The 27,710-nt window shown below is 41.8% G+C and overlaps 1 protein-coding gene across 3 annotated transcripts in view; it reads left to right on the top strand.

The window, feature by feature from the left end:
* The window catches only part of ZNF516 (zinc finger protein 516), a 102,035-nt gene extending 75,632 nt beyond the window's left edge, over nt 1–26,403 (top strand). For 2 of the 3 annotated variants that reach the window (XM_061448921.1, XM_061448920.1), the window contains exons 3-5: nt 9,550–11,031; nt 15,824–15,928; nt 23,369–26,403. In XM_061448921.1, coding sequence (XP_061304905.1) covers nt 9,550–11,031; nt 15,824–15,928; nt 23,369–23,643 — 1,862 coding nt within the window. In that variant the 3' untranslated portion in view covers nt 23,644–26,403. Of the gene's footprint in view, nt 1–9,549; nt 11,032–15,823; nt 15,929–16,824; nt 16,893–23,368 lie in introns of all 3 variants that reach the window. The other variant, XM_061448923.1, reaches the window with a different exon arrangement.
* Nucleotides 26,404–27,710: the final 1,307 nt, after the last annotated feature.

Raw genomic sequence — 27,710 nt, 5'->3', positions numbered from 1 at the left:
TTTTGCCTGCAGGCAGCTGCCCTTTCTGCCACCGTGCTGGTGGCTGTAGGTTCCAGCCTGCTTTGTCTATTAGCTCTTCAAGGGGATTATGGAAGTTGCCAGTAAATGGCTGATGTCTTTAGTGATCTGTGTAAGGCTGTCAACAGAGTTGTTTCAAGCCAGGTCTGAAAGGCCATTTACTTTGCTGGAAGTGCCTCTCATAGTTATTGTTACCACTTCCTCTGTTCCTACACAAAGGGGCAAGGGAGGACAGTGGAAAGAAAGGGAAGGGTAAAGGAAAGGCTGCTTACCTAGCAATTAGCCAACCTGCCAATACCCCTGCCGTGATTGGTCAGTAGGAGCAAGCAGTGCTGACAGCCAGCCAGAGGCTGGGTGGAGGGGAGCTGGGTCTGTCAGGCAGGAACTTAAGCCCCTTCTCTTGAGGCTCAGGGCTGCTCACGTGCAGAGTGTGTTTGATGCAGTTCAGCTCAGTTGATACTGAGTCAGTGGCCTTGGTCAGGTGGCCACAGGCTGCCCTCGTGCCTGCAGCCACATCCTCCCTGGGAGCTCCGCTACTCTTCGATCCATCCAGAACAGAGCTGTTCAAATCAACTTCTGATCTATCTGTAGCTTAAGAGCCTTCTCGTACCTTGAGGGAGCACTGCACATCTCACATCCTGCTGGGCTCAGCCCCTCACATCCTTGCAGCACCACGTAATGGTGATAGTTATGATGCAGCAATGTCACCCTTCACCAAGGGTGATGATAGTTCAGTCTGTCCACCTCTGTCTTGGATTTGATCTGACTTATTTTCCTATTCCAGCCCTATTTTCTTCTATTCTCGTTCCAAAGTCCTCTTTCCTCTGAAAACCTGAAAAAAAAAAAAAACAAACAACAGAAGGAAGAAGATTTTCTGTCAGAGTACTGTCCAGCGAATCTTTACGTATGTGTAATACTTGCAATCTAAATTCACCTTTCTGTGGTTTGCCACCATACGTGATGTGACTGACATGCACAGTAGAGAGTTCCTTGGTTGCCTTAAGTCTGAAGAGAGCCACAAGCCATGGTAGCATGGACATCGTCAAGAGCAACAAGGCAAATTAGGTCATGCACAGCTCCTTATTTCCATAACTGTGCTACCTCTGTTACAGTGCTGGGCTTGCTGGCCGAAGCTTAGGTATTTCTGCAGAATGCTAGCCTGCAGCACAGCTGTACCCTCTGTTTTTACACAGAGCGGCTCTAGTAGGGCTTTATGATGTATGGCAATACACTACCCATGCTTAACAAATGATAGGGGGAATGAAATATTGGATGTGGAATGTTAAGCTGTATGGGGTGGCTGCCAGTCCACAGTCCTGGTGTGGAAAGCCTTTCTCCTTAATGCACTTGAAGGAAGAGGAACAGGTGGTGGTCAAGAAGACGCTCTGGAGCAGACGTTGTGGGAAGTCTGACTGTTGAAACAAAAGGGAAAATCTCCAGGAAGATTTACAACTGTTTGGGGCTATGTTTGGAGTGGATGTACAGGCAGGCTGCCACTTGCTTAAAAAAAAACCAAATAAATCTGACTCATAATTTTCCATCTCTGCAAGTCTTTTTGATGCATCAAAACCAATTGCACTTCTCTTTCTGTGCCTTAAACTAAAATAAAAACCCCAAACAAACCCAAACCCAAAAAACACAACAGCCCCTACCCAAATCCAGTCCTCTCAAATTTATGTATCCTGCTGTGTTAATAGTCTTACACCCTTCCTTCTTCCTCCTTCTACCTGCACCAAACTTCACAGGCAGGGCCACACATGGAGAAATGCCTAGCAGCTACAGAGCATACTGGAAGTACTCTGCCTACTTTTTGGACCAGTTGATACTGTATTGCTGTTAACTCTGAAATTACAGCAAAGCTGTGTTAGAGTCGAATTGGTGTCATCTGGCCTAATCACTTCCTAATTTTGCAGAGCATTCCAGGGGTTTTATGTCCCATAATTTTCTTTAAGTGTATTACAAGCAGCAACATTTAAAGCAATGCCAAATTGTACAGTTTTCATGTTGGCAAGCAGTCACTCCAAGTGTTTTTGTATTGGTCCTGTGTACATACTCATCTCTCCCTCTATTTTACCCATAATTTATAGATGAGTACTTAACCATTGCCTCACCACTTTCTGAGATTCAGACAATGATGTGGAACTGTGAAGGTGCCTGTATGTTTTAAGTGTTTTTGCTCCAGTTTAGTCCATGAGTGGGAGTAATAGACCTTTCTTCTACATCCACTTATGCATTTTGGCATTACATTTCCTAAAGGAAGAAGAGCAGGTTTTAAGTTTTGTAAGGTGGGGACAGAATTGCAAAGCCATGCGTAACGTGGACAACTCAGCCCTGTGTGAGACGGGAAGGCATCAGGATGTACTTGAAGTCCACAGGGCAAAGAGAGGCTGTGAGGTATGACCGGGAAGTTCAGTCCTCAGAAGGAGCTGTGTATGTACTGTGAGACAGATGTGGTGACAGTATAGGAATCAGCATTACTTGCAGCCTTGCTGCGTAAGGCTGGATAGACTCATGTCAACTCCCCTCAGCTCTTTATTTAAAAGATAAGCTTTCTTCTCAACCAGCAAAAGCCCAGCTGAAATCTTAACTACCCTTGGGTCAAGCTAATGTGGATGAAGGGTGAAAAAGGCTCTTGAAAATACTATGATAATAGGAGCTACGGCTTTGCCTGCACATACACTTAATGGGGCTTTTCCCTTGCTGCTGGGCAGAGATTATGCTCTTGGACCCCTATGAGAAATACAGAGGTGACAGGATTGGTAAGTCATCGCTAGCTCTGCTGCTGCCCAGAATTCCTATGCACCATATATATAATGACTTACAAAAAAACCCCACTGAGGAGGTGCAGAGAGATGTGATGAACACTGGAAATGTGTCATGGCGCACTGCCAGTAGCAGCCATTTTACCCACACGTGCACTTCCATTTCATTATGTGCTCTGCTGTGGATACTTTCCTTCTCTCACCTCCAAATAAAGTCTGTGTTGACTCTGGAAGGGCTGATACCTGGGAGACAGATCCCAAAGCACCTGGCCCTAGAAGAGAGTTTGTGTTTGGACTTAAGCACAAAGGTTTTTGCACTTGATGCTCATCAGTGTGATGCTGAGGGTGATGAAAATACACTCTGTGAGGGGAAAGTGGAGTAATTTGCATGTGAAGCTGCTCTTGCAGCCAGTTGGCCTTTGGGAGTCCTGTAGCATTGGTACCCTACTTCTTAATAACAAAATCAAATATTCTTCAGGGAAAAATGATAGGCAAGCAGATAGAGAGAAGAAGTTCACCGTGAACTTTCAGTCCTGTTTTTCATCGTGCCTCCGGTACCTAACAGTGTGCACCTCAGCCCAACAGATTCTGGATCCAATACCCTTTTCTTTTGCATGTAGTTCCTCAGTTACATTGTTGGTGCCTATCCTACAGCTATGGTTGCATCTGTGGATGGGGGATGTTTTCAGGCCTTCCTTTTCTTTTTGACAAAAAAAAAAAAAGTGATCCTTGAAGTGTGACATAACTCTAAAACATTTCTGTTGTGCAAAGGAATTTGTAATTTTACTGAGCTAGGGAATACCTTATAGAAAGGGGTCTTTTGTGTGCTGTACTGTAACTGTTCTCAGACTTGGATTTCACTCATCTCAAAATGCTAAGTTTCAAATTTAAGCTACTAAAATTTTTATGCCCTTTTCCCCCATCGCTTTGGTGACCTTTCAGATTCTTTCCAAAATGCAAAACTAGTGCAATCAGTGTTTCTGATGATAAGAACAACAGTAGTCTAAAATAATTCAGACACCTCCACATGTGCAGCCCAGAACTGAACAAACTTGACTGAATTAGTTTGATGGTTGCCTATTCATGTTTTTTGCTGCCTGGATTGTAAAAGCCCAGTGGGTTTTGTTTTCTCAAGCAGCAGGTGTCCTCCCGGACAATGCCAGATTAGTCAAGTGGCAACTGGGGAATGTTAGGAGCAGTGGTTTGGGCTGGCCTGTCCTGCTTTCATCCCCTGCAGTGTATCCCAGTTCTGCAGAGGGAAGGAGATGAACAGCATAACAGGGCCCTTCAGCTGTTTGCATGTGCAGGGCATGGCGGTACGATGTTTTAAGCGTTCCAACAGCAAAGGTAAAAAGTATCTTGTGGGTAAAGGTAGAAGTTGTGGGGTGTAAAGTTAGTGAGTGAAGCAAACAGGACTTTGGAATAAAACTGTATGTTGTTGTGGTTCCAGAAGGCGTGAAAACAACTGTGCAAGAAAAAACAGCTGGAAAACAGCACAATCATAAAAAAAGTTGAATTTATGGCTTCAAGCATTAGTCAGTTGATCATGGTGGCAACAGTGGTAGTACCATTTAGGAAGAAAAGAGTGGACATGAAAAAAGTTAAATGTCGTTAGGAGGGTCACGGGCTCACCGTTGAAGTCTCCAGGAGTCCTTTCGTTAGCGAACCACATGAGTTAGTTTGAAAGGAAGGCTGGTTTTGGCATATATCTACAATGCAGTTGTAGTGTATGGATGTTAGCTTACAAGGGGTTTTGGTTTGCTGTGCAGGTAAAGCAAAGAGAAGGACTAAGTCAGTCATGCTTTTTACTTCCTTGTGAAAAGGATGGATTTTTATCATGCATTGGTAATCTGTGTTTTGTGCAGTCATGTTTTACAGTCCAAGCAATGTTCCATCTCTTCTCTTGACATTTATTTTGCAAGCTGCAAATACACATTTATTTTTCTTTTTTTTCTCCCTATTCATTGTGAATTGTCCCACATGAATTTATATCTGACGGTCATGATAGATTCCAGTGCTGAGGATGACGTAATTCTCTCTTTTGGAACTTGACATTCCTGATGGGGTTGCAGGCGTGGGCCTGTCACAATCCAATCTTCTCTCAGCAGTGTGAGGGACACTTAACTCTTCATTTTCTGTCTGGTTACTTTTCTCTTGCAGTTCTCTAACTCCTTCTGACTTGTTTGTGTTTGCAGATCTGCGCAGATATTCTGGGAGCAGGGAGTATTTTTGTTGGACCTTCCTTTCACAGGATAAAATACCTTGATTTTCTGCTGCACACCTGCTTTTTTCCCTTCTCTCCCCTCCTCCCACCATGTCCCATTGTATTGTGCTTATTGTAAACTTTTACACAGTGCCCCTTACTATGGTGTATATATTTTGGTTTATACACATATCGTATATACACACTATATATATACACATATCTATACACACCCCATATATGTATATACATAAAATAATGTGACCAACATGGCCGTCATGTAAATGCCTTCAGAGGAGTAGTTTTATTTTTATAATGAATATTCTTATATGTGAAAGCTAAACTGAAAAACCTCACCTAGAACACTTGCATTTAGCTTGCCGTCTATTGTAACATCTGTTATTTTCAACGTTGCTGCTTCCCAGATTTTGCCCTCCCACTGCATGGGGTTTTTTGGATCATTTCCCTTCACTTGTCTTAGCCTGCTTTCTTTTCCAGAATGAATCTCATTTGATTATTTTCAGACTACATTTCTATTCTCTCTAAGTCCCTGTGCAGTATTTCCTTGTCCCCATTATTTTTGCAGTTCCTCCAAACACACTGTTTCCTGGACATTTAAGTTAACATGCTGTCTAGAGTCTCTTCTGGATCATTAAAGAATATAACAAGTGAAATAGGACCTAATACAGGTCTTTGCAGCATTTCACCTCCTTTCCATGTTATCCTTTGCTTTTATTATGATTTATTTGCAGCCAGTTTTCAAATTGAGCCACAGCATTCATCTCAAAGTGCAAATCACTATCAAATGTTTACTAAAAATCAAACACATTGCATCTGCTCCTTTCCTTTTGATGCATAGTGCTGTAAATGCTAGCCAGAAAAGGGGCCAATTTCTAGCCAGTTCTGCTCCTCTGAATAGAAATCACAGTTTCATTGTCCTCAGACTTGTAGCCTGGTTTACTTTAAAGGAAGCCTTATGAATTAAAACAGCTGTGCAGCCTGTTCTGAAATTTGGTTTTGTGGAGAAACAGAGCTGAGGAGGAAACAAGTGGAGTTTATGCATGTGAGGGGAAGCGAGAGTGAAGAGAAAGAGGTGTGTGTGGGGAGAAGGGGATCACTTTTACGTGGCTGGGTGAGATTGGTAACTAAGTGATGGAAGTTAGATGTATTTCTGAAGAACTGGTTGAATGCCTGAATGTTCCTGTGTTTCTAGACCGTGGCTTCCAGTGTAGTTGTTTCCCACTGTTCCTTTTTGCTGTCCTGCAATGTATGTGAAGCTATGGCCAAACTGAAGGCACAAGATGGCATCAGCCACCACTTCCTAGCTGGGCACCTTGTAAAATTCCTCCACTTCAGCTGCTGGCCAGGTATCTGTGGCACAGAAAAACCGCTACCATTTCAGGGATATGGTGAAAGGACCTTTCTTACTCTTTTAAGTACAACAGGTAAATGGCTGGTTTGGGTAAGAAACAAAGGAATTGAGACAAACGTGAGAAGGTGACAGGGACTGTATGATAAGAAGTGAGAGCATGCTTAGCCAGGAACTCTTTCAATAGGGAATGTGAGTTATAGTCTCTGGAGATCATGCAAAAGGCATCCCATTCATGGCTTTTTGCTTTGACCTGGCCATAATAAAATCTTGAAAGTTTCTGGTGGCAGTAATGCCTGTATTGCACTGGTTAGAGCAGTATTTTATGCCAGTGATTTAAAAGGATTGTTACTACCCCGTTTCAGCTGGGGCAAGTGGCTAGGAGCAGGCAGAAATAAATTTAATCTATTTTTCTAAAAGGGCTCTATATTTTTTGGGTTGCATACCATCTCCTCTTGCCTGCATCTCTTCTTCCCCCCTGGATTTTGCTACCTGCTCACAGCCTAGTCTAGATCACCACCCATGATGGGAAGGATGGCAGCATTTCAGCCTGGGCATTGGTACCTGGAGTGTCAGGTCCCTGGTGGAGATCAGGATGGGGCTAGGGAAGAGCTTAGGCTGCGCTTTGTGCTGGTGAAGAAGTGTGTGTTGGCCTGCGGGTGAAAAGCGTGTCTGTCCAGATCTTGGGGAAGGGGGGTAAGGATGTGGTTTTGTTTGGGGCATTTTTTTTTTTTTCCTAGAAGTGCAGCTTGAGTAATAAACACAAATGCTGCTACTAAGGCTCCTGGTCTAAGCTTTTAAAATTATTCCTGGTAGGTCCAGTATTGTTCATGTGAGACATTAGGGGAATTGAATCTAGCAAAACACTGCCAAGAGATGTTAGAAGCTGTGCTTTATCATAACCTTACAAATTTTCATATATTGTACTGACAGCATATGCCTTCAGCATTGTGGCAGCTGGGGGCCTACATACACCTCAGAAATGCCTTCACAGTTTTCCTATTCTGTGCTGCGTTTTCTACCTGGAAAATCCCTTTTTCTTTGATGGCTGCACTAAAACGATACTGCTAAAAGAACTGTAGCCACCTCGAGGTTTCAGTACCAGACTTTATACCCATTGTTGTTGGGGCACATGGGGCTGTGGTGTCTCTCTGCTTCCTCCTTCTTCCCAAGTACAGATGTAAACTGAACAGTCCAGACCTAAAGACCAAGCTGTGCCCCCTCATGTAGATTTTGACCAAGTCAGAAATCATCAGGGGGTATGCAGAGCAACCTGGGAGTTGAGGGTGTCTGGCTGTGCACTCCTTCATCAAGGCTGTACAGAGTGGCTGGTGCTTCCTGGCTGTGCAGGCCTGGTCCCCATCTCCCTGCTCTACCTGCTTTGCTCAGCATAGCCAGTAGGTTCAGTCTCTGCTGAGTACTCCTAGGACCAAATGATTTGGTTTTGCTTTGCTTTGCTTTGCATTATTATTTACTATGGTGATCAAAAGAGCCACTCCTTGTGATCATAAAGAGGAGCCTTAAAATCTTATTTAAAAGCACAAATATTTTGGGCTTTGACAGATGTGCTTTAAAAATTAACACAGATGTTCAGTGTCAGATTTCACCACTGTGTCTTTGTTTCAAACTGTAAATTTGGCTAGTAGGGCTGGGTATGTGCTTTCCCAAAACCTTGCCCCTGCAACACAGGAAAAACAAGTTTCTGGGTTGTGGTTTGTTTTGTTTTTTTCCACTGAATTTACTTCCTTAGTTTGAAAGGAACATGGTCTTAGCAGAGTGAGCACTCAGCCCTGCAAGGCCACACATCTATAGGTTATTTTTAACCTAATTACCTCAAATTAAGTAAAAGGTTAAGAATTTTTTGCTTGAATTGAAGGTGAGGCTACGTAGACTTTATTTGCAGTGGAATTTCAGCTGAAGACTAGCTTCTTCCATTGTGCTGTTCAGAATAATGCCTGTGGCACTTCTCTGTTCTGACAGAGCAGTGCTTGATTTTCTTGGCTTTTCTGAGTTGCAAAAGGATATGCAGCTCTAGAGCAGTTCACTCCTTTCCCATTCTCACCTCTCCTAGGGATGCAGTGATCACTTTGGACTGGTGAGATTTTAGCTGGAGCATGCCACTTGCCTGGTAGTAGCTCATTAGCTGCATGTTAATTGAAACTGAAAGTTTGTCAGACAATTCAATTCGATTACATGTTAAATGGATTCGTGCAGCAAGCATTACTGCTGTGATGAAAATCTTAGTGGAATTGATTTGTGAACTGATTTGGAGGGATTCAGCAGCTTCATCAACAGCAATGAGAGATCTGCATTGGGAGAGCATGCAGAGGTAGCCATGCTCCCAGCAAAACAAATCCTTCTCTTTCACCCTAAACAGCTTTAATCAATGCCTAGTATGTTCCCTTTCCAGGACATGTTAGGTAGATACATTTGTTCTTGAGAGAAGCAAAGGGGAAAATGAGAAGAATCAAAATGGTTTGTATTCTGTAATCAACATGCCTGAAAATGTTGAATTCCTTATCTCTCAGTGGATCGAGTGACTGATCATAAAATTTTCCTAAAGTTTGACTCAAATGTAAACATATGTTAGAAAAAAGAAATATCTGCTTGAAACTAATAAACAGAAAATTCAAAATTTACATCCTCCATAACTCATGTTTTATACTTGGCCACTGCAAAGTTCCCTCTTCGGTGAGCAGTTTATTCTGTATGCTGTACCTGCTTATACGCTTGAGTTCTGTGTGGAGCCAATTTTTACTGCTGAGTTATAAACCCTTTGAAAATAGGGGCTTGTAATGGAAGTGCTGCCAGACCTTTAACAAGCTCAGTCTTATCTGCCTCCGTTATGTTAAAGCATTAAATGGATGCATATTTGTTTGTTTTTCTCACAGTCCCAGATTTTTAACATTAAGTATGATATTGAATTGTTCTTTCTTCAAAAAGTCATGAATGTGCAGCATTAGAGAGTTTATCCAGACCTCACAGTCATCTTTAAAAGTAAACTGAATTGTTGTGCCCTATTTCAAGATTTTCTTGCTTATGCAGTATGTTTAGTCTGTAGCATGTCATTACGATACTAATAGCAAAGTTTGCTTTTTCTCCTGCTATCATCTTATTCTAATCTTGAATTCTGCTCTGTCTTCTGGGCTCCTGTCTGCATAAAATGACAGCAATGTTTTTTTGTTTGTCCCATTCAGATGAAAAGCCATACCCCTGCAAGTTTTCTGAAGAGGAAACCCCGATGGTAACATCTCAGTTGGATGAACTCCTGAAGCCGGGGATCTGCAACACCAGAGAAAATGAGGTCAAGGAATCCAAACCAGAGATTCCCACCCTGGTGTCACCACTGGAGAGTGTCATCAGGGAGCCCTTATCAAAATACCAAGATATAACAGGTTCTGCAGACATAAAGATGCCAGCGTTTCACTACAGCCAGGGGCTTCCTTGCTCCAGTCGCATTGCTAGCTTTGCTTCGGGTGTGGGACAGACATCTTCATGCATGGTCATGGACTTGAAAACATCACTTGAAGTGCAGACTAATTGTGCTAGAGAAACTTTGCTGGACTTGCACAGGGAGCATCCTGTGATAGAAAAACGCGCTGAAGCTCAAGAGGTAGCTCCACTCGATTTGAGTGAAAAATCAACAAGGGATAATTCATGCAATAATAAAAATCTGAATACATCCTTGCAGGCTGCTTTAATCATCTACCCATGTCCTTTCTGCAGTCACAAGACCTACTACCCTGAAGTCCTGTGGATGCACAAAAGAATTTTGCACAAAATCAGCTGTAATTTGATGGTCCCCCCTTGGGTTCAACAGAATGGATTCAGGAGTATTAAAAGCAACCTGGTCTTTCTGGCTAGGAGTGGGCGTACTGGCCCCCCTCCTGTTCTGGGTGGTAAGGAATGCCAGCCTTTGCCCATAGCCAGATTTACACGCACTCAAGTGCCAAGTGCATCGCCAGGGTCCAAAAGCAGCTCTCTTTCTGTTGGGATGACTGGGAAGTCTGGGAATATGCATCAGTCAAAGGATGGTCATGCCTTCAGCCACTGTGGTCCACGCTTATCAGGTCTGGATGGGTACAGACAGCCCAAGTTAAACCATTCCCAGGAGCAATACAGCATAGCAGCACAACAAAAAAGTAAATACGAAGCAAATTCCAAACTTATGCAAATGGGAGCCTATAGCAGAAGTGTAACACCTACTCCAACAGTCATATCCAGGCCTAGCACACAGCCTGCCAATAGTAAGCAAGCTGAAAAGTATGTGGTTCCCCAAGGAAGTAGTAGTTTTGCCCCTCCAGGTAAGCACTGTGCATCTGACTCCATGAAGGCCAAATTCAGCCCAGCGCCACAGTATCATCCTCTGTGTAAAAGTGAGCAGCACACTAAACATGAAGAGCCACTGGTGCCTCAGAGGGAGTCTCACATGAAGGCTGGGAATGAGATGAGGACATTGGCAAACTGCACAGCTGTAGCACGAGTGAGTCCACTGCTGCAGCCCCAGCCTAGTGCTGCAGGAGTTCCTCCGGCTTTACACTCCAGCAAACAGGATTTGGGATCAGATGGGCATGAGAAACGTTTGGACATTTTAAATATCTTTAAAACATACATTCCAAAGGACCTTGCTTCGTTGTACCAAACCTGTGGTGCCAACAGCCCTGTCCTGGATCATGCAGGTAAGATACTTTTCACAAGCTCTTCCATAGCTGAGTATGCAGCTTGCTTGTTCCTGGTTAAGAGCCATGATGCGCTGTTTCACGGTTTCTTCTTTCTGTCCCTTTAGCGGTTGGATTACAAGTTCATTGGTTTTATAATTTCTGGATAGGCTTGAATGGGTTGGGTTTGTTTACTGATCTCTAATATTACAGCATCCCCCCTTGTGCACCGTGTGACATTTCTATACAGGTTAAATGTATCTGGTTCCACCTGGAGTATTACTGTTCCTTTGTCCCCTCACATCAAGCAGGCTAAAGTTACACAGATGCTGTCACATGAAGATCCCCTTGATATGCTGCTGCTGGCACGCATCATCATCTTTTTGCTTCGGGCAAAATAAACATCCTCTGGGGCTTATTTGTAATGTTATTTTGGAGGTTTTGTTCAGTTTCATCTGCAAACAAGTCTTCCAACAGAGATAATCACTTGTCAGTGTCCTTTGTCTTTCTTGACAAAAGTCTTAAGATCTTCTTTGTCCGTATCAAAGACTGCAGTCCTTTTTCTCAAATGATTCTTTTGATCTGTTTGTATGTTTCAAATTAAGAAGAGGTAGGACCAAATACACATAAGCAGGAAAGACAGTTGTGCCAGTTTAAAAGTTCAGGGACTTCAAAAGTACCAGAGCTCTCCTTCTCTGTTTTTTGCAGTTAACTGCCATGTAAAAAGAAGAAAGAAAAGGGTGGGGGGAGAAAAAGAAAACTATGTGTTTGCATTTGAAACCATACTCTTCTGATGATCTGCCAGAATTAGTTTGTTAAAGTGGAAACTGAAAATCACACTGATTTATTGCTCTTAAATGGGTGTATGTAGGGGGGGGGGGGGGGGGGGGGCGGGAGAATGGGACCTATCCCATTCTTTTATATGCTTCTCTTTCTGGAAATTGTGCAAATACTGAACTCCACATGGAAAGAGCACACATTCCAGATCAGTGTTCTGGTGTCCTCACCTGACATAATGCTCTCTGTTTTGTTAAAAGCGTGTGTGAAATGGAGCTTGTGACCCCATTTTGCAAGTGGGACAAAATCCAGGACGTTTGGAGGCTGGTAGCATGAGGACAGATATGGTCTACTGCCCAGAAGGTGTGTGCAAGTTGTCCACTCTGGTAGCTGTGAGGCAAGGAAGGAGCCATCGTGTTTGGTCAGGTCTTGGTGGAAGGCCTTTTGGAGAAGACAGGAAGGCAAAATCTACCCGAAATAGTTTGTGAGGTGCATCTTTCAGCCATTCCATTGTGTTACTTATTGAGTACATCATTCTACAGGTGGTAAGAGGCTGCATGATGATTATAACTAACATCAGACTCTTGGTTTTCAAGGAAGCAGAGACGGAGATGCTCAGTTTCTAAAACTGCAGCGTCAGTGTTGCTCATTTTGTTTAGCTGACTTTGCTTTTGGCATCCCAGTGCCTAGGAATTTTGCCTCAAGTTTCCACTTCCTGCTCTAAAAACCACTGGTTAGTTGTTCCACGTCAGGTCCTTTCACCTGGGCACCCTCCTTTATGTTCTTTAATACTACGTTTTGTCAGCCTGCTCAAAGAAATCCAGCTGTTCAGTGTGCTCCCAACTGTGTTAAGAGGGATGGAGAGAAACAGTAAAAGCCAGGAACTAGAAGGTGGCTTAGTGAATGCAGGCACCAGAAAAACCATGAGGACTGTTGGAACAAAGTAGGGGCAGGGTTTCCAAGGTTTACCTGCTTTTTAAAAGAGTTTTTTTTTATTGCCAGAGTGGTTTTGCTGGGCAGTGATTTCAAGAGACACTTTAACTGGAAGTTATTTAGTGCCCATTTCTGCTTTGAAATCTCTTCTTTCATTCCAAGTGACAGCAGTCAAATTTTCAGAATTTGAAACCTCTTTTTTTTATTTTTATGTATCTTGTCTTCATTTTATATACAACTTCCAGGTTGTTGATGGTTCTCCAAACCAGTTGGCATGATGGCTGTTTTTCATAGCACTAAAAAAGCTGCTGCAGGTAAAAGGACTGAGATCCTACCAACTGCAAATAGAGGACGATAAATGTACTTCGTCTGAGACATCTCAGTCTAGGGCTGTGTGTTCTCTGAGTCAGTATGCATCATACAATCTGGTTTTAATATGGCAGTGTGCATATGGCAATCATGACATAAAGGACAAACAGAAATCCCACTTAGGTATGCTATTTGTTGTGTTTTTTTCCCCAGTTGAAGGTTCCCAATGGACTTTACACAAGTGTTTGTTATACAACCTCATCTTGGATCACTCTAGAATATTTTAGTGTCTAGTAGAGCAGTGTTCAACTTCCCTTAAGAGTGACTGGATTTATTTCTGAGATCCTTGTTTTACATTTGTGTTTATTCCAGTGTGTCCTTGGAAAAGAGAGTTGTATGTACTGTTATGATACGGCTGCAAACACAAAGATTGCTGCGCTTAGGCTAGGTTTGTTTCACATTGCTCAGTCTTCCCCAGTGCTTGCAGAGAGAATCTTACTGTTGTATTTCATAGTGGTTATTTATTTTATTCATGATACATACATGAATCATCATATTAGGAAAGGATAGGTTATGGCAGCAGATGCACTCTATCCCTGGGGCTCCTTTGAGACCAGTTTTGAGCATCAGTTTTGCAGGAGCTCCCATTCATACAGTCATTAATGTACCTTAATTTGCTAAGACCTATAGTCATCCACCCTCTTTTGTTCACATACTGGGTAACCTGACTGATGACTCAAGGGGGTATTGCCTTCTGGCAGTGATGCCCTTTGCTCAAAGCTCAGAACTCTCAAAAGCCTGATGGTGCTCCTTAGGAAATGCAACAGTGGCAAGTGCACCTGGAAGCAACCCATTTTTTCCACCTAAATAACTCCCATAAAGTGAGTGCTAAGGAGGGGTTAGATGAAAGTCTTAACCAGCTCACCTGCAGAGTTTATACAAGATAGGCTGGCTCACAATAGCATCCTCAACCTTCCTTCATGTGTGACTCAAGTGAAAGCAGTGCTTCCATTGAAAGCTGTTGGGCTGGGGCTGTGATGACTTCTGAGACAAGTGTATTCACCTTCCACAGAGGGAGATCTGGGGTACAGAGAGATTAAATGTCTTTCCAGAGGTGGCAGAAAAATCATCTGCAGAACCCAGGTCTCCCAGGCTTCACTGGGGCTGCTCTGCTGATAGCTGAGCCCTGCTCTGAGTGTCCGGCAAAGGCCACTTCTGGTCCTTCAACATGCTTCACTAAGTTTTTTGCTTTTAAGCTTGCAGCTGTAGTTCTGGCCAGTGAGGAGAAAATGCTAGTAACAGACCACAAAATCTGCTTTAATCTTGACTGCCTTACAAGGCAAATCTGTACCATTATAGTATGGTGACGCTCTCTTGAAATTTGTGTGATTTGGGGGGTTTTTGAGGGGTTGTGTGCATGTCTGTCTGTCTGTGTATATGTGATCTGGATTTGCTCCTAAATCACCATCTTATATTTGACTGCCAGGAGCTTCATTGTCAAGAGTGAGTGTGTTTCAGCTATATTATACAGACTGTGCTGCCATCTGCAGGAGGTGCTGTTAGAAAAAAATACGTCTGTGAGTGGATTGTGTCTTTTTCAGCAGCCAGATATTTCTTTGCAATATATGCTGTTGTGAAAATCATTGGCGGACCCTTGGTGCCATACCAGCAGAGTATATGGCAGCTTGTCTTTTTCCATTTACCTTCAGGCACAGCATCTGTATTTTGGATGAATCCTCTGGCATCTTGCAGTTGATTTTTCAAAGCGGGGGGGGGGGGGGGTGTGTAACTGTTTTGTTCACAATTTTGTTATTTTTAAATGCTGCAACAGGGTGGGGGAAACAAAATGTGAAACTTCACTTTCACTGACAACCCCCAGAGAATTTATTTAAAAGCCAAAGTATTCCAGTGGCAAACAGAAACATCAACTCTTTTCCTTCTGAGGAGGGCATTTTACCGAAATAGAAAAGACGAGGTTCAAACATTCTTTTTTTTTTTTTTAATAATAAAAATGCCCAATAAAAGTCAAATGTGTCTTTTTTGATCAGCAGCAAAAAGACAAAGACCAGCCCTTTAAGTCAGATGCTGTAAACTGACCTTTGGAGAAAAAGGAGAGGTTTGAGCGGTTTTCTACAAATGCTAATGGCCTAGAAAACATGTTTACCCAGGGCTGGGGGAAGGCTGCTGCACTGCTACCAGCTCAAAATGTCCGGAATGACACTTTCATTCACAGATGTCTTTCGTCTGTGCCTCAGAGGTCCGAGGTCAAAGCAGCACCGGCAGGCAGGTAGGCAGGGGCGAAAGGTTTGATCAGTCTGCGATGGCTCCGCTCGCTCTGCATTTGTCTCTGAGGTATTGCAGCCTGGGGGGGACAGTCAGGCTCTGGTCCTACTCACTTCCTATTATCCATGTGACTTGTCTCCACCACGCTGGAGTCACTTTGATTTGCCTGATGTACTGCTTGACAAAGCTGGGTGATGGCTGAGAAGTGGATCCAGCTGCTCTGAAAAGCGCACACCTGACATGCCAGTCCTGGTGCGGGCACATCATGGGGAGCATTTTTTAATTCAATGTAATTTATGCATTCTTGCAGTCCTGTGTGTGCCTGGCCTGTCAGCCAGTGCCTAGATGAAGGCTGACAGTTGTCATCCAGGGCCTGAAGGTAGCCTCACATAATGACACATTAGACATACTAATGATGTTTTCTTCTGGCATAATGTTTTCTTCTCAACTTTCCTCTCTCCTCTCTCCCTCCCCAACCCCTCCTCCCTCTCTCCCTCCCTCCTGACTACAGGGATGCTCAGGACACAAACACGCCAAGGAGACTGCGTCTGCAGAGAATGTGGAAAATGCTTTACCCAACCCAGTCACCTCAGGACTCATCAGAGGTCCCACACAGGTACCTTTTTACACTCACTCTTGCTTCCTCCATTGCCTGCTTTCAGATCTGGCTAACAGTACGCCAAGGTTACGTTTCACATACCATGTTAACCTAAGTAATTCCGGTACCTAAATCTATTAGACAGGTTTTTTATTTTTATGACTATTGCCCTTGTTCTTTCGATATTGCTTACCTGATTCCTGCCCGAATTCCATAAAATCACAGTGCATTCGAGATAACTCTGTTTGCAAATGTTTTATTTTAATTAGAGAGTAGGGTACTCAGAAATGAATATGCTAATGAATTCTGTTGCCACCAGCACAAATTGAAATCAAAGTACCCTTTCAGCACAACAGAAGGCTTTATTTTGCCTCATCATTGCTGTTGACAGGAACATTTTTGCGGGAAACGAGATTTTTCCACACACTGGTCAGCCCTAAGATGGGAAATCCCTACCAGCCATTTTTAACCTGGCACAGTCTGTGGTTGAGGCTGTAGGAGGCTAAAACCACCGGTGTCAAGAGACCTCCGAGCACTGCATGAGACAGTGAGACTAGCAGGTTCCTACTGAAAAGTGTGAATGATGCATACATAAGCCAATCTGATGCGAAATGACAGAGGCCAAATGGTAAGTAATGCAAGAAGAGGGTCCCTTTACACATACACTGATAATTAATGTTGTCAGTGATTGCTTTCTTCAGCGCCGAGGTCTGAATTAAAAAGGGCAGTGGCCCTAGGCTGCCATTAGCACACTCTCTTACAGTAAGTGTTACGGTAAATTGGTATTTTCCGGCCACAGGCTAGTAGCTGGTGTCTTTTTTTGAACGTGATTAATCTGTAATGGTCTCAAATAATGTACACACACTAACGAAGCTTGAATGTTCATCTGTTAACAAGCCCCCTTGTTCCCACAGTGGTATTTGAGTCTAATGGACTCCGAGGTACTGAAGTTCACACCACCTCCGCAGATGCCCCAAAACAAGTATGTTTTACAATTAATTGGATGTTTGGGTTTTAATGTGGTAGCTGGGAAAAAGTTGCACAGTGAAACTCATCACTTAAGAAAGCACTGACTGGTTTATAACATGTATAAATAATAACAGTGTCACTGGATTTTTAGCTTTTATATATTTCGAGTGTCGTATCAAAGTCTGTTATATAGAGAGTCAATTCATTGTAAAGCAGGTAGTGTTTAAATAGACATGTTGGTGGCTTAGCGGGGACTGGGTGGGATAGGTAATTGTAACGTGCAGTGATACGTAACAGTGAGATTGTACACAATTCCTAGATATAATTTGCTGGTAAAACTGACACATTTTCTCCTGCAGCAGTACCATTAAAGCTTAATCTGTATTTTTCTGGAGTATTTGTACCTTGATATCCAGTATCTGGCCTTTGAAAGGCTCTCATCCTTCAGTTTCTGTGGACTCTGTGTGGTGGTGTGCTTTAATGTTTCTAGTGTAGAGTTTTCAGTCTTAACAAACACTTCTCAGCACTCTGAATTGTACAGGTCAAAGTTGTTGCATAGAATACCATTAAAATGAATTTGTTCTCTGTATATTACCTCTTTGGAAACCAGTGTTTCCAGCTGAACATTCCCACTTCATCTTACAGGTTGGCAGGAAAGGCACACCTTCTCATGGGCAGTTCTCTTCCATTGTGAAAGTGCTTCCAACATAACTCACTTTTCCTTTCGTCCATGTTTTTAGTTTAATTTTGACTACAGCACTTTTTCTGTCCTGTTTCTTTCTAAATGAATGCAGATGGTTTCAGCCATACTTGGAGAATGCATCTTTATGCTAGTCCTGCCTTCATGAAGTTCAGGAGTTGGTTTCTGCTGGCTCAGTAAATATCCTCACTGGGCACCACCACGTTGCAAGCTCTAGCACCCTTCATGGGGCACCTTCTTTCTCTGCTGCATTTGCGTCTTTCTGGCCCAAAGGCCATGTGGGAAACCCAGCTGCTGCCACAGGAGTACTTGAGTTGCCATCAGGCGATAGGAGGGGCCAAGAACTCCCCTCAGAAAGTTTTCAAGATGGCATAGCACTTCAGTAGTTGTGGGTGGTGTTTACTTTGCTTTTGTGGAACAGTAGTAGCAAAGTTATGTTGTAGTTGGAGAACTAGATGAAAGTGATCTCCTTATGATGCTTACTTGATTAAATTGTGCAAGGGCATACCTCTCAGTATCAGCATGTGACAGAGTGGTACACTGCAACTCTGCAAACTAGCTCAACTGATCTTTGGTTCTTGTTGGTTTAGTAATGTAGACTTAGTATCTTTAAAATGCTCTTCCATCTTTTCATGCTCATGGTTTTAGTTCATGTGTAGTTGTGGTCAAATTCTGAAGGCATCTGTTGTTTTTTTTTCCCTCTACAAGACAACATAAGGTCAAACTTAAAAAATTCTGAAATGACTGTATCTATCCACTGGCAGCTCAGTCCACATCATGTCCTGGACTCTTCCTGTAATTCAGGTTATACTACTGCACAATAAATTCACTCATAATCTTGTCTTTGTAAACTACTGCCATGCCAGAATTTATTGACTAACTTCTTCCATGGCAAATAGCCTGCTCTTGCAGTCTCCGTCCATGTCAATCTGTCTTCAAAGTATTTGATTAAATTACAGTGTCTCTCAATACAGCAGAATACTGAGTAGGGGTTAGCTTCATGAATTGTTTCGTCTCTTGCCAGTCAGTATTTCTTCCACAGAAGCTGCAATATGATAACTTCTCTAGGAGATAGTTCCCTTTCTTTTGTCTTGTGTGCTCCTCAGTATCAGCCTTTGTCTCAGTTTGTCAGCATCTGTGTCAGTTAGGATTATTCAGTTGTCTGCTGTTTTGCTCATTCTCATCGCAAGCAGCTTTGTGCTTCCCCAGAAGACTACACCTGCACGGTCCCTGCGCATTAGAGAGGGAATACACTCATTTCTACCTGCAGCTGCAGGGGCCTTTAGAAGCGCAGAAATTAGCTCGCACTGAGAAAGATGCCTGCAGCACTCTGGTAACATTGTGATTTCCCACTTTAAACATTGTCACTCCGTGTCTTCGCTTCTTTTCTTAATTGGGGACAGATCTGTTCTTGAGAGTTTACAGTGTAAAGTCAGTTCAAGTTATGGAAGTGCCATGCACATGCTTCAAGCAAGAAACAATAGTAACCACATACAGTAGCTTGAGAATGAAAGGTTGTGGTTTTTGTTGTTTTTTTTAACTGCTAAGTGGAAATAATTCACTTTATGTAAAGCTTCCTCCTCAGAGGTAAAAGATCTTCCCCTGAGTTGTCTGCTAAAGGGTAAAAATATTCACATAAGTACTTCACAGTTCCCCCATTTCCTTCTGTAGTCAACCAGAAGATCATCTCTAAAGGTTTCCTTTGTGAAAGAATGTTAGGTAGGGCTTTTAAAATCCCCCAGCATAATAGCTTACAACAGCTCTACGTTATTTAGCAGTTTTCTCACAGAATAATTCTAATTCTGCACATTAAAAATAGGGTCTATAGCCAGGCTTTTTCAAATGTGAGCCAGCTAAATCTATATTTAGGTGTCTAAATGGGAAACCTACTTTAGGGTGGTGAACCACCAACAGAATATGCAGGTGTTCAGCATCACTGAAAAGTAGGCCACCTATAGGGGTGTGTAAAGAAGATCACACACAGCCCATCTTGATAATATTAGCACTGAGTTGTGTTTCAGGCTTTGTTATCAGCACCAATGAAATATAAACAAAGTGTGGGAAATAAGATGTTAATTTCCTTCATAACATTATTTCCTACTTCTACCTGAATGCATTTTAAATAAAAAGACATTTTTACATGAAATTAATTTCCCATGAACTCTGGAATATTTCCTACTTTTCTTTGTCTATAGGACAAAAAATGCTCATTACATACCCCAAGTCAATACAATCTGTGCAAAGTCATGTAGATTCTCTTGAAATGCTGCCATATTGAACATACTGAATATTCTGAATATTTTTATAAATGCTAAATATCCCAATATATCCATGATTAAACTTGCTTATCCACAATGAATATGTATCTTAATTTGGAATACACCAAGCAGCATCCAAAGACCTGATTTAGTAGGCATGAATTCGAGGAGTGCACTCCCAATTGCATATACATGGCAAGACAAAAGCTGGCTCCTTTTCAGAACAGTCCCTGTGACTGTGTGTATCTCAAAGCTGCTGCAGCTCTCAAAGCAAACCTCTCCTAAAACATGGGGTCATTTCAGAGATACTGCCTGGTGCTGCAGCATTGCAGCTGGAAGCCCAGTTCCCAAGTGACTCTCCAGCCTGCTTCTACAAAATGGTGACAGCAGTCGTAGCAATCTTTAAAAATTCCTTGCTTTTAACTTCTGTGTGTTTTAAAAGCATGCAAGAGCTTGGCCTGCTTTAGGAATGTAGTTTATCCTCTATCAGTGCTGTGTCAAACAGTATGCTCTGAAAATTTTAAAGGACAAGTATTTGGGTGTTCAAAAGGCATATTTTATTGGTTAGCAACAAGGAAGAGTTCTGTCTCACTGGGAGCTGTGTGAAGGATATTTGCAGTGCTGGAACTGGAGGCATGAGGTTCCCTGCCTTTTGTGCAAGTGAAACAAGCAAAAACCCCAAAACTTCAAAATGCCCTCTCTGGAAACATACCTTTTTACTCACAGAAAATCAATTTAAAGCTATAGCCCAGGAAAATTGAACTGGTGGTATCATGGATATCTCTGGCTGAAGCTTTCTTCATGCCAGAAGGCAGTAATGATTGTTTTCTGTGAAACAGCTTTGGACACCACAGTTCTTGAGCCTCATTCAGTGGCAGGAGTAAACCACCTTTATTAAGGAATCCGTAAGCCTTCATTTTCTCCACTGCAAGTATTCTGAAATGGTACTTGAAGTGTTCAGTACTTGAGATAGCATAAATAATAGAGTTTGGGGGATAGGCAGATCGGAAAGAGCCGTCAAGAAAACACTGTGTATATATATATATATATGTACGTACACCACATATACACTGTAAGGGAGCTTGGGAGAAAGGCTGGGGGCATCTGTTACCTCTACTGTTTTTACAGTCCAGCATCACTGCAGCCCTCCTTGTCCTAAAGCAGCTTTGGAGAGAAAGGGAAGAGAAAAAAAAAAAGTAAATAAAATCCCCAAACAAATTGAAAAGTTATTTAAACCACTGGTGTCTGAGTTTGGTTGGGTTGTTTCTTTTTTGCATTTGAAATTCTAGCACTGTCTGTTAGAAGCCCGATTTATGACATTTGTTCATGTGAAATGCCTTGCCCCAGTTCCTTCTAGAATTTCTTCTGAAGATCATGATTAATAGTTCAGTCCTCATTATTGCAAATGTTATTTTTAAATAGTTATTCTGAGAACAAGAATTCCATTAATCAAAATAATAGATAATGAACAAATAAATGGCAACCTAATTTGTCTCGTTCATACATATGGAGATTATAATGCAAACAATCAAGGAACCATGGAGGCTGCTGTACTGGCATCTCAGTAATATGCATGTGCTGCGTGTCCATTAGTTTTGGAGCATTATAGACAGGATTAGCAGCTGTAGTTCTTGTCCCAACACTTTCCCCTTGCCAGCAAACTGGAGTGGCATCTGTGCTCCAAAGCCATCACTCCAATTTATTTCAATGCCATGCAGTAATCTGTCTCTAATATATTGACGTGCACAAACTGCTTTTTTCCTGTTAACTGCTGAAAAGCCCTAGAAGTAGGTGTGAAAGCAGCTGAGCTGTTGGTATGAAAGCTATAGGTTTCACTTCAAGAACTGCTGCTTTTCTCCTTTAAAATGCTGAAAGTGAAGAAAGCCTCCTTTTTAGAATGGTAATCATTTCACTTCAGAAGGAATTCAATCCAGCTATGTCTCAGCTGGTTCGAAACCTGATTGCCTGCTGGGGCTGCTGCAAGTAGAAGGGTGTGTGCCACCGGGTAGGTTTTGGCATTCATGAAGCTCAGGTGCTGTTTCCTTGTGAAACTGGGAGTGCTACATAGATAAGAGGGGCCTAGTCACCCTCGGCCACTATGTAGTTCACTGCCAGGTGGGAGGAGGATGGATTAGCCCTTTCATGGTCCCCAGTGCTGTGTGGTCCAGACCTGCAGGATATGCCTCTGTCATCCAGCACCCCACAGGCTATCTATCCCCAAAAAAGTGCCACTAGTTACACCCGTTTTTCCAGTTCTTGCTCAGGGAAACTGGGGCAAGGTGCCTGCCATCCCCTCCCCTCATCCTTCTCTCCTCCCCTGGCTCTGCAAAACCCTGCTGCGCTCCCCATGTACATAGAGCTGGTTCAATACGAGACATTTTAATGATGAATGCCTCCCCCTGGAATTGTGGCTCTGTCTCTCAGGCATGATGCAGCCGTGCAAAAATGTAAAGCATCTCTCTTGGTTTACTGCAGGAAATTCAGCATCCAACTAAGGAAGTTTTATCACATCTCTCATTCAGTTACTGTTTCCTACATTTCAAATATACTGCAGTCTGTACAGCAGCTTTTTTTTTCTTTAATTTTGTTGCAAATCTTTCCGACTTAAACCAAACTTTGACTGGTAAATGTCATGAATCTCAGGCCAGGTTTAATTAGGAATTTTCTAAATCTATTAACAAAAGAGATGCACTTAATACATTATGTCAACCAGAGCTGGGCTTTCTTTAGCTATTTCGAGGGCTGCCATAGGCACAGCTTGAAACTTCCTTGGATTTTACATGGGTGCCGTATTTTATGTTGCATTAATTTAAAATGGTCTGTTTCACTTCATCAAGACTTTAGCTTAAGGATAATGCATTTATGTAAGATTAATCTTGCCATGTTGTTTTAGGATCAGGATTGTAAACTGCATTGTTCTGACAGTGATGTTCTAAATGTCATTTTAAAGCTTTTCTCTGGAGCTGCAGGCTCCCACTTATTCATGATGTTATCTTTAATTTCACTTGATTTTTAGAATATCCCTGCTTTTTTTTTCCAACATGGTAATTATTCATGAAAATTGGCAAAAAAAAAAGAAAAAAGAAAAAAATAAAAGGAAGATGACAAGGAGGAGAAGAGGAAGCTGCCTTAGCAAACCTGCAGAAGAATTCAGTTTTTCTTCTTTTAGCTGTGACCTCAAACTTCAGCCTTTTTAAAACTCTGATCAAGTTATGAATCCCTTTTGGGTAACACAGAGTTCTGCTTTTTGGAGGCTTCTTCTTCCCCTCCTTGTCCGCAACTTTTTCTGAACTGCTCCATCGGACATTGCTGCTTTCTCTCCCTAGTCCGTCAGGGCCTGTTTATAGGCCTGACACGCTTTTCTCTAGCTGGAGATGCTTAAAAAAGCCCCACAAACCTCTTGATGCGCTGAGCCAAAAGGAGTGTATGTATTGCTAATACAGGGTAACAAATGCCAGCAGGACTTGCTGGAGGGTTGCGCCTGGGAGCGGAGGCAAGAATGAGCTTTTCCCTGTGTCATCCTTTTTGCAGGTGAGAGACCACGGCGGCGCGGAGGTCACCCACACGCTGCGTCTCCGGAAGGGAACCTAGAGCCTCAGCTGAGGAGCCCCACCGTGGCGGACAGCTCCCCGTTGTCTGCAGAGCAGCCTCCCTCCTTCCCTCCCTCCCTGCCAGCCATCACCTCGCCCAGAGCCACTGAGCGAGACCGAGACCGGCGCTCTGCGAGGAGGGGGTGCCTCTGCGCTGTTAATCATCTTAAAATAAATGAAGATGCTACACAAGATATATATAAATTGACGTACTAATCAGTCCCATGGTTCCTTATTTCCTTTGTAATAAACAGTGGAGTTGGCAAGCACTGTGGCAGCACAAGGCATCTGTATTAATCAAGAGAAGTTTGAGACACTGGAAAAATTAAACTTTATGTGATTTGGACAGCATGAAGAAGTTAAGCACTGTAACAAAAACCTCCCTGATGCTCACAATGACTATTTGATACGTTTGAAAAACAGCAGTGGATTCGAGGGCTGGAGAAGTATTAATTAATGAAACTGCCACTGCCTGTCATGCTGAAAAGCAAATTAAGGGAAAAAAAAAAAGAACCAAGAACAACAGAGACAGGAGGAGTGGGGGTGCAGGGAAAAGGTGGCGTTTGGTGCTGAGAAAGCAATGCTTGATGAAGGATTAAAGGGACTAAAGAGAAAGACCGTCATTCTGCAATGGTTTGTTTCATTACAGTTTGGGGACCACTTGCATTTCTAGTGCTCTTGCTCTTGACTGTGCACCATTAATAGTATGTGAATATGGAAATTGAAACACTTCCAGAGAAAAGCTTCTATTCTTGCTTAGGAAAAGAAAAGCTAGTCGAACACTAAGAGAAAAAAAACAGGCTTCTGTGTTTTACTCTCAGGACCTTTTTTTTTTTTTTTTTTTTTTTTTTTGTAACAGGGCTACTTTCTCCAACCTGATCCCAACAAAGGAAGTCATCACTTTTTTAGTAGAAACAAGAGAAATAATACATTAAAACACTCAGCTGTCTAACGCCGCTGATCTGTACCTTTAGAAGAGATAAAGCATCACTGAGCAACTTGGGGCAGCCCTGGGCCTATAAGGTACTTCCTGCTCCTGCGTTTGGTTCAGCAGGCCAGCTATGCTCCACATCGGGCCCAGTGACATTTTGGCAAGACGAGGAACTTATTTTGTGGTGGCAGGTTAATGTTCATATAAATGTGTCATGTCTCGTACTTGGTGATCACTGGTGGTGTTAGGAAAAAAAAAAAGAAAGAAAGAAAGAAAAAAAAGCTTTATATACCTCTTCTACCGTAACTCTTTAACTGCAAGTTTTCAAGGTGGGGTTGTGGCACATAACAGGTTGTTAAACCATGCAGTGTAAGCAATTAAAAATGTATTCCACAGATATAAATATTTTCTTTTCTTATTGCTGTGACACTATGTGTGATGGTAATATTTCTGAGAGTTTCAGATTTTGCACATATAATTTTATGCATTATCAAAAGTTACTGCTGCCTTGAAAGAAAATGTTCTGTGAAAATTTTTGCAAAAGCTTTACTAGTTTGTTTTTTTAAATTGTAACATTTTGTAAAGGCAGGAAGCGAATTAAAAAGAAAAAATCAACCTAGCATGCTAAATATATTTTTCAAGAAAGCAATAATTTTACATGTACAGAAATAATGCTAACCTTTAATACAGGTGAGAGCAACAGTTTACTTAATACATAAACGGAATAGTGCTGTTTTTGTAGACGTGGGCTTCTGACACAAAGATTTGTTTAAAAAAACAAAAAGCAGAAAAAACCTTGAAGTGTGATCTTTCTATTCTAACCCTTTTGGTGGGTGGGGGGTTGCTTTTTTAAAGAACTCTAGTCAGTAATTGGTTCTGGATACTACTTGTTACTCGTTTTAAATTACTTGACAGTTTTTGTTACTTTGCAACACTTGCAACAATGCAAATTAACTTTCTTATGTATTTTTTTTTTAACTAGTTTTTCCTTATACTATTACACCAGATGTATACCAGAATCCTCTGTAAGTCTCGGTGTAGTTAGGAATGTCTGTGCAAGTACTTTCAAGTGGCTGTAATTAACTGTTCTGTGAAGTTATTTTGAGGGAGGTCGCATAGACACATTCCATTGTACACCAAAAAAAAAAGGAGAAAAAAAGAAAAACTGAACTATTTTGCTGTGTTGCTTTATGATTATCATTTTGGGTTTGCACTAGCTTGCTCGGTTTGGTTTGGGTTTTTTTCTTTTTGTTTTGTTTTGTTTCACTTTTGTTGCTTTTCTGAATCATATTTTCCATCAGTGGAAGTAATGGTGACAGTTCAGGACTGCACAAAAGCTAGTTGCTTAGCCTATTTGTTTGTGTTTCAGTTATTAAAAACTCTTCTGTACCCAAAATGGCACGAAAGTACATTTGTAATTCCTCTTTTTTTTTTTTAAATGGTATTCTTTTTGGCAAGCAGATCTAGAAAATCTGAGTTAATATTTAGAGCCAAGAGCTTCTTTCTGGAGTTTTTCTTCCAGAATCTCTGACAGAGAAACTAATGCTGTCACTGCCATTACCAGGGTACTAATCAGCAAAGTTTACAATCATAATTTAGCTCATGAAGAACAAGAGTAGGAAAAATCAGTTTAAATAATTATATGCTGTGTATAGCACAGAAATGAGATTTTCACTTAATTAAACAAGAAATAAGAATTGGGTGAGGGAAAGCCAACCTTAAAGACCATCTGTTTTCAGAAGTGAATCCCGCTATTTCTGTTTTCTCCTTTGTCATTGTATTGTATTGATTTGTTATTATAGTTAGGCCATAGTATTTAAAATGAGTTGTGTTCTTTATTTATTTAGTCAATGGGCTTGGATCAGCTTTTTTAAGCAAGTGATAACTTTTTTTGGCATGACACACTCCTGTAAAGCCCTTTTATGACTGTTACAGGGACTTTCTACTACCTCTACCAATCTACTGTTTCTTCTCTTAACAGGTTTTTATGGTGTTGCAAGTCTAATGTAACTTAGACAATAAAGGGTTTGATTATCTACGCTGCAGATTCTCAAGTGTATCTGCCATCTCTCTCTCTCTTTCTCTCTCCCTCACTCTGGTTTTTTTGTGTGGTTCATTATAGATAAAGTGTAGAAGATCATCTTTATTACAGCTGAAGTGAAAGAAAGACCTTCCATGCTGGAGTATTTTTGTATCCTGTGTGTTGTGCACTGACCGAAAGTTGAACTTTGAGAAACTTTTTCCACAGCGCTAATAGGCTACTACCTTGCCATCATAGTGTTTGCATTCTTTAAATTCCTTCTGTCAGAAATTCTGTGAATAAAGGGGTACACACTGCAAAATGGAAAGCAAACTAGAAACCCAAAACAGTTTTAAGTTTTGTATTTCAAACCCACTTTAATCTTTAGTAAAACATAAAATGCTGCCCCCATTCTATGAAAGACTCTGCTTACCTGACAACAACTAGTTAGGAATTGAATTATCCTTTGGAAAATAGCATCTTCTTAGTGCAAAACAGTGGTCTGCTATTAACTGACTCAGATAAAAACCTTCAACTGGAGGGATTGCCAAGTTTTAACATGATGCACCTTTTGTGGTAATCCCTGTAAAGAGATGGAGATAACATGTGAAAGGGCCAGATTTTGACCCTCTGAAATTCATGTAAGTAGACAGAAGGCAGTGTCTGAGAAAGGCCAGTGCTGAGGTTGGGACAAAGGAGAAACAAGGAGTGAAGCAAGAGGTTTAGACCAGAATCACCAAGAGGAAAGTTGCCCAAAATGACAAAGTCAACAGTGTGAGACAGCAGAATGATTTGGAGCTGGAGCAAAAACTGCAACCTAACCAGGAGAGGTCTGTGCCTTGCAAAAGGATGCTCAGATAAAAGGGAGGAAGGATGGATACACAGGCAGCTTCTGGGGAGATGGATTGGAAGCTTCAGAAAATAAGCACATAATTTAAACTCAGTGAATCATTCTGCAAAAATGTTATTTTGTGAAATGAGCCTGAATGATGTTCTGACAGAAAATAAGGGGATGCCTTTTTGGATCTTCACTCTCTTGACTGATGGGTGAACCAGAGTTAGAACTGTAATTATGAATAGTTGAGGCTGGACTGAAGGGTCTCTCCAATACCCGAGGGATTTTGAAAAGCATATTGCTCTTTTCAAGAAACAAGTAGACTGGTTAGCCGTAAGCAGGAAGGGAAAAAAAGGCAGGGAAGAAGGCATAGTGTTTTAAGCAGTTGCTGAACTGGAGCAATCCTTTGAGGATGCTAGAGGGTACATTCAGATAGTATTCTCTAATACAGAATATTTTAAGATGTCTCATAGAATGTTGGGTAAAAGAGCTGGGAA

Source organism: Pezoporus flaviventris, unplaced genomic scaffold (genome assembly GCF_033815535.1).
Source record: "Pezoporus flaviventris isolate CSIRO_AGI_PZ_B2104156 unplaced genomic scaffold, CSIRO_AGI_Pfla_v1 ptg000007l, whole genome shotgun sequence".
Classification (NCBI taxonomy): domain Eukaryota; kingdom Metazoa; phylum Chordata; class Aves; order Psittaciformes; family Psittacidae; genus Pezoporus; species Pezoporus flaviventris.
Note: the sequence above shows the minus strand (reverse complement) of the source record. Positions and strands in the feature narration are given on the sequence as shown.